At 43.0% G+C, this 7,250-nt stretch overlaps 1 protein-coding gene across 1 annotated transcript; it reads right to left on the minus strand.

The window, feature by feature from the left end:
- Positions 1 to 507: 507 nt before the first annotated feature.
- Positions 508 to 4,970, minus strand: SWI5 (SWI5 homologous recombination repair protein). Its single transcript, XM_032797704.1, has 5 exons — positions 4,790 to 4,970; positions 4,195 to 4,243; positions 2,585 to 2,706; positions 1,852 to 1,946; positions 508 to 1,265 (listed from the first exon to the last, which is right to left on the minus strand). Exons 1-5 carry the CDS (start codon positions 4,945 to 4,947, stop codon positions 1,201 to 1,203), a joined length of 489 nt encoding a protein of 162 aa, XP_032653595.1. The 5' UTR covers positions 4,948 to 4,970; the 3' UTR covers positions 508 to 1,200.
- Positions 4,971 to 7,250: the final 2,280 nt, after the last annotated feature.

The following is a 7,250-nucleotide window of genomic DNA, read 5'->3' on the forward strand; positions in this document are numbered from 1 at the left end:
GCCTCACTGACCCTATTGAGGGTCGTTGGGAAGTGCCTGAAGAGGCATTCTGATCTGGAGTTATACTGGCACACATAAAATAGTAGTGTAAGGAGAGTACAGTTCTGTTTTTCTTAGCATCTCTATAGGCCAGAGGTGGCCAAACTCTGGCTCAGCCACATAGGGCAATTTTACAGTTAAAGTGAGGCTCACAGGGTACCCTCCCCCGCCATTCTCCACCTACCAGGCTGGGGAGGGGGGAGCTTAGGGCTTCTGCCATGTGGCAGGGTGGTGGGGCTGGTGGATTCTGCCCTGCACAGGGTGGGGAGGGGTGTCTCAGGGCTCCAGCCCTGCAGGAAGTGCCCACTGGGGCTCAGAGCTTCAGCAGTGTATTCCTTGGGCTGAAGCCCTGAGCCCTGGCAGGCATGCCCGGCTCTCAAACTTCTGAAGATTATTGTATGCGGCTCGCAGGGTCATTAAGTCTAGTCACCCCTGCTATAGGCTATCAGAGTGAATTGCTAGGGAACATAAGAGTTAATCATTTATTCAGAATGGACAATTCAGCAGCACAAGTTAATGCTTTTCTATTTATTTACTACTATACATATGCAACAACCAGCTTCCAGAACTCAATTCAAGGGGACACTAAGATATTGAGCACCCACTGCGTTTTCCGCACGAGGCATACAAACACCTTGCTCTTAGCAGGTTTCCTTTCCCACTTCTGAGGTTTTTAACAAACAAACCCAGCTCTGCATATTCTCCTATCTCCAGTGCTGCCTCCTCCATCCATTTACTGATACCTAACAATTGCTTCCCCATGTAAGACTTCCTTAAAGAAGCCCTTAGACCATCAAGATGTCGAAGAACCCCAATCACATGTGCAACAGTGAAGGGGTTAACTATTAATTCTGAATTATAATTTTTTTTTTAAATAATGAACAGTAAGAGGAGCCTGATGCTCCTAACACTTCAACTGAATCTCCTCTCATTGCCAAAGAACAGAATGCTACTTTTCCTGAAACAGGGAACATGTGATAGATTCAATAGCTTTTCCATTCTGGAAGTTAGATATTCTTAGAAATTAAGCAGTCAAGTAACACTTCCTTGAAAGTCTCCGCATTTTTACTGTCCTTGTAAGTTCTCAGGGTGTACAGTACCAACATGCAGTACCCCAGTAATGGTGATCTCTCCAGGAGATTGTAGTCTTCAGTTTCAATGCTAGTCAGTAAGTTCCAGATCAAATTTGGGGTACAGCTCCTTTGTGGTGACCCCTCTAATCATGGCTAGAAAGGAATCAACACCACAGCTTCAATTACAGATCAAGAAGCAGATTAGTGAGCAAGAGTTATGGCTAGCTGTATGGTTTCTATGACATGAGTTTAGGCAGTAGAAAAGACTTGACTCTCCCCAAGCCTAGTTGTCCTAAAGCTTTCCCTTAGCTAAGGGATGAGTCCAAATGTCTCTTATCTTACACACCATCCCCACTCCACTCCTAACTGCAGGATTTTTTTCCAAGTCTTGTGCAGTGCAGAATACACAACTCTCAGGGTTAGCTATCAATTACAGGAGGCTCATCTTTTGATAATCCACAGAAAAACACTTGCAGTCATCAAGTGACAATTTCACATCCCGTTCAGAGGATCAGGAAGAGACACTGAATACCCCTCTGTGGTTCTGCCATTCTGTTGAGAAAATCCCAATGGACTCATGACAGATGTATCTGTGCTTGAATATAGGATTTTAACTATAGAATCCTAAAACCGAAGAATTATTAAAATAAGCCCTAGGACCGTAACTTTCCCTCTTCTCTAATGAAACACATAGGAACATTTACTGAGAAAAGTTGCATGTTAGTCCTCCCTTTCTTACCCAGCTTGCCCAGCAGCATCTGTCCAGTGTCTTTAATATCGTTGTACTCATGGAGCAGAGAGATGTGTTTCTCCAATTCCTCCAGGATATAACCTCTGTAACAGCAAACCCAGAAAGATCACAAGGACACAGAGAAAATACTGCTACTTTACCACATTTGTTTAGCAGAGACAAAATAATTGTGAGAGAGAGCAGAATCTGCCAAAACCACACGACTTCCCTACAGGACTCTGAAGGCAAGAGCTCAGTCTTTAAAAAATAATTGGCAGAAAGTATAAATGCGGGAGCCCAGTCTCCATTCTGAGGGCTGTTCCAGATCAATCCTCCTCCCCACAACAAAATAAAGCTAAAAGTAGTTCTCAGAGTTAGGTATAAACAAGAAGTAGTAATCTTGTGCCCTTTAGCAGCACCACCTACTGAATCACAATTATTACTCCCTGCAACCTCCAGGTTTTCCTTAAGTCCAAGTACTGATTAAATCCAGCCTTCCTTTGCAAAAAAACAGAGACAAGGTACTTGGTTCAGTTTTGTAGCTGAATCGCCCTGCAATTCAAACAATGCTGAAATTAACACTATTCCTAGCTAAACAGATTTTGGTCATAGTGCAATATCAGCATCACCAATAGGATGTAGCAGTTTCCAACTCTGATACTTGGGTTTGTTTTGTTTTAAAAAAACAAACCAAAAAAAACCCCCATGTTTATGCGGAACATCAAGCTATCCAAGAACATACTCAGCCAACAACTGTGCAATTTCCTGATCCAGGGCAAGATCCTTCTGTGTCAGTTCTTCAACTTCATGCTGTAGGGTTTCTTTATTGACTCCGTCTGATTGACAGGACCTTGGAGACTGGATCTGTAGAGCAGAGAGTGCTTTTAACATTCCACTAACTCAGCACTGTGTGTGATGCTACTGTCCCAGAGGGAACTGATCAGAAGAGATATTAAGTATTTGTTAGTTTATTCCTGAAGTATCACTTAGGTGAAAAGGGCAAATAAGACATCACAGTGAAAATTCAAGTGAGTAAACTAACATCCTGCTATTTAATGCCAATCAGTGCCATGTAGTTTGTGAGTTCTTCAAAGCAGAAGATGTATCTAACTCTGTAAAGCTTTTAAAAATAAACTCTCATGAAGCCTGTATCTAGCCCCAGAAGTGTATGTATATGTCAGAGCACTAAGGTAACTAGCAATATTTTTCCCCAGGGAAAATATCTATTGCTGAACAACCAAAAATATTAGGATCAACTGCTGTTTCAGCCAAAAGAGAAAAGATTAAATAAGCCATGAAGACTAAGCTATCCTTATCACTTGAAGCCATCTCTCCAGGATAGATGTGAACCTATTTACTCTCGGATACATCTCCAGAAATTGTAGCACCAAATGTGATGCTGCAGTGCCAATGTGGACTTGGCTACATGGGTATGGGTGAGGTACAGCTCTGCAGCCTGGATACTTGCAGGTGGACCTGGTATGCACAAGTTCGCAAGCATGGGAGCCTGGATAGGGGTATGCTCTACATCAGTGGTTCTTAACATTTCCAGATTACTGTACCCCGTTCAGGAGTCAGATTTATCTTGTGTATCCCCAGGTTTCACCTTGCTTAAAAATTACTTGCTTACAAAATCAGACAAAAATACAAAAGTGTAACAACACACTATTACTGAAAAATTGCTTACTTTCTCATTTTGTCTGTATGAAATTTTAGTTTGTACTGACTTTGCTAGTGCTTTTTATGTAGTCTGTTGTAAAACTAGGCAAATATCGAGATAAGATGATGTACCTCCTGGAAGACCTCTGTGTACCCCCCCTAGTTGAGATCCACTGCTCTACAGTATAGACATGCCCCTAAACATAATAGTTAGCAGGGATCTTGCTCTGCTGCTACCTTTGCTGTGCCTGCTCTGTGAATAAACAACTTCAGTAACTCATGGCTGAACATGACAGAGTGACGCTCACACCGAAGTCATGTGGCAGTAACAAATGATGTGAAATTTAGTTTCTCTCTCTGTACCAGGAAGGATAGAAGCATTGAAGATGAAGGATATCACTGCCCTGTATCTACATATTAACTGGTAGAACATCTAAATTCTACTCCGTTCATCACCATGGTATTTAGCATGAAAGAAAGCTGATCCATGTAACCAACTGCCTTAGCGGCTGTTATTCTCTAGAAGAGAGAGACAGTGAAAGAGCAGGCAAGGGTACCCAACAACGACATTGCCATGGATAAGAAGGGTAGCAATCCACAACATCCCCTTGCTGTAGTCCAGGGCAGCACTGACTTTGGAGGTAAAACTATTCTTTTCCCAAATGGGGAGGAGAGATGTATAGAGACACTTACTGGAGATTTGAAACCTGCATTGCAATTTCTCAGGATTCCAGTTGGTGTCCTGGATTAAGACAAAAAAAAATTACCATTTTAAAAGGCACGAGCATAGCCTGACAGAATGAGACAGCCCTAGCCTCCATGCATCTTTCAGTGGGAAGGAGGCAACCCCAGAATATCCACAGCAGGGTAGTAGTGAAGATCCAATATCTCTGATGTCTTCAAGCTGTGATGTGCCCTGGGCTTGGCGATTGGGGGCATCCCATCCTCATCAAGAGGCTCCCTGAGGCTTAGGAAAGTCAGTCCCGTGGGAAACGAGGAGAATAGCTGCATTTCAGGACAGGAAGCGCTCAACCCCAGATGGCTGGGGAAAGTAAAGTGTGGCTCCCCTCGCTTTACAGGCTGGTGAGAGCACCTTCAGGGGCTGGAAAAGAAAGTCCCATCCCTGTAAAGGGCTCCATATGAGATGGTCAGGAGGGAAGCCACAGACCCTTAAGAGCTGGAGGGAGGGAGGGTCCCATGCCACCTGAAGAACAGCACCGTAAGAGGTAAGGAGGGGGATACATCCCTTGAAGACAGGCCTAGGGAGTTATACTGAACTTGCTCCTACCTCCTCAGGAAAGGCCTGGGTGACGGCCCGCTCCTCCCTCGCAGCCCTGGGCTCTGCTCCCACTCCCCGCAAAGTGGGGGTCCCTGCTCGTGGTCATCCAGCGCTGCCTGCGGAACACAGGGCCTGGAATCAACATAGGCCTCGTTACCACCTTGCATGCTGGGAATTGTAGTCTCAATGCAGGGAGTGGCCTTTCCTCCCACACTGCATGTTGGGATTTGTAGTCTCTGAGGACTTCACAAGTGCTCTATCTGCTGGGATTTGTAGTCTATGAAGGTTTAAAAACTACATTGCATGCTGGGATTTGTAGTTTCTGAAGGCCTTGGCCCAGCCCTTGAAGACAGGCTATCAAAATATTTTCTTCTATTTGTGAAAGAATTTTCACTGCACCACAACTTTATTTATTCTTTTTTATCTTTGATAAATGTATTTGCTTGTTAAATAGTTGTTAGAGCTGAAGACTGGGACTAGTGGGGAAGGTGGGTTCCATTCTCAGCTCTATCTGGGATAGCTCAGTGGTTTGAACATTAGCCTGCTTAAACCCAGGGTTGTAAATTCAATCCTTGAGGGGGCCATTTGGGGATTGGTGCTCCTTTGAGGAGGGGGTTGGACTAGATGATCTCCTGAGGTACCTTCCAACTCTAATAATCTATGATTCTATCTATCACTAATGTGCTGTATGACCTTGGACAAGTCACTTTCCCTGAGTAAGCCTTAGTTTCTTAGACCTAACGTTAGTCATGTGACTTTAGCAACTTGAGTAATAATTGTTTATTATTTGTTAAGTGTAGAAATTGTGGTCAGGGGCACACCATATAAAGAATAAGAGTTAAGGTTTCAACAGTGCAACATTCAAGAACAATCTGCTACAACACTCAGAATCCTACCTGCTGCTATTACAAATCACTTCTGAAGTCGAAACATGAGGAAGAATATACTCAGGGTTATGTAGGAGGGACTTGTTATAGCTCTCTGTACACACTGCTCACTTCACAGTACATTTAGAAAGCTCTTCTTCATCCTTTAACATATTACTGGGAGAGATAGCCCGGCAGCAACAATTTCCATTAATCCTCCAAAATCATATGATCCATAAGGAGTAAACACTATCATGCTCCATGAAATTGCTGTCTTCCTTTTTGTGTTGATAGTGCTGGCATAGCCATGAAAATAGACAATGGGGAATCAGCTGCATGTTTATCAAGCATTTTTCACTACACTTGAAGCCTTTGGGTCAAGGTTTTATCCTTTCTCTTAGTGTCTTTGAATATTTTATGTTACTAACACTTAACACTTAGGTAGCACTCACCACAATCTTCAAAATGCTTTATAAGCAAACTAATCAGTCTTCACAACACACAAGTGAAAAAGGGATAAATAGAAGCCATTTGCCAGGTTTCTCAACTAATTTGGAAAAAAAATCTAGAAATCCATCTGTTCTGTCATTCCTATTCCATGATTAATTTCCTCAAGGCTTAGAAAACCTTCTCAGTATCTGAGTTCTTAGTCATTAAGAAAATTAATTTTCTAATAACTCATTTTAACAATATACTCCTATATCATGATTTTTCCAGAAGGATATCAAAGTACTTTACAAACAATTGATATATAAACTACACACACGGAACATTTTACCCACCACTGAAATGCACCCATTTATGAGGTGAAATGCAACAGCTGTTTAACAGCACATAACAACACTCCCCAACAGTTAATACAAAGAATATATTTTTCCATTTAAAATGGCAGGTGGAGTTTTAGGTGGGGGAAGCATATAATCAGAATTAACCAAATAATTATAAGAATATGGCCTGGACACCTATGTTAACACCCCAACTCTTACAAAAAGTGCCATAGGAATCTAAAGTTCACAAGTAGCCAGAATCTCAATTTTAAATTTAAGCCAAAAGACAGTATTTCTTTAAGCACAACATTCCTTAGGCCTTATGGGGAACTGTCTCAGAGGGAAAAGAGTGCCATCATTACCACTTCCTACACCAGCAGTTCTCAACCAGGGGTCTGGGGCCATCTAGGGGGCTGTGAGCAGGTTTCAGGGGGTCCACCAAGCAGGGCCAGCATTAGATTCACTGAGGCCCAGGGTGGAAAGCTGAAATCCCACTGTATGGGGCTGAAGCCAAAGCCTGAGCAGCGTTGCTTCTCGGGGGCCCCTCTGGCATGGGGCCCCAGGCAATTGCTCTGCTTGCTACCCCCTAATATCAGCCCTGGCTTTTACACACAGAAAACCAGTTATTGTGGCACAGGTGGGCCATGGAGTTTTTATAGCATGTTGTGTGAGGGCCTCAGAAAAAGAAAGATTGAGAACCCCTGTCCTACACCACACACACCATGCCTGACTTGATTCAGTACTGACTTAGAAAAAAAGGCAACACCTGCAAAAATACCAACACCACTTCTTGGAGCCCTTGAGTATTGCCTTGAAATCTCCTATTCAAGTATAGCC

This window comes from Chelonoidis abingdonii, chromosome 24, assembly GCF_003597395.2.
Source record: "Chelonoidis abingdonii isolate Lonesome George chromosome 24, CheloAbing_2.0, whole genome shotgun sequence".
In the NCBI taxonomy this organism is placed as follows: Eukaryota; Metazoa; Chordata; order Testudines; family Testudinidae; genus Chelonoidis; species Chelonoidis abingdonii.

Excerpts from the sequence above, each read along its gene's own strand:
- SWI5 (XM_032797704.1), bottom strand. The coding sequence starts at position 4,947 with ATGCAAGGTGGTAACGAGGCCTATGTTGATTCCAGGCCCTGTGTTCCG. Across the intron at positions 4,244-4,789 it reads CCCAGGCCTTTCCTGAGGAG|GACACCAACTGGAATCCTGA; the intron begins GTAGGAGCAAGT and ends GTCTTAATCCAG. Across the intron at positions 1,266-1,851 it reads GATGCTGCTGGGCAAGCTGG|CCATGATTAGAGGGGTCACC; the intron begins GTAAGAAAGGGA and ends ATTCCTTTCTAG.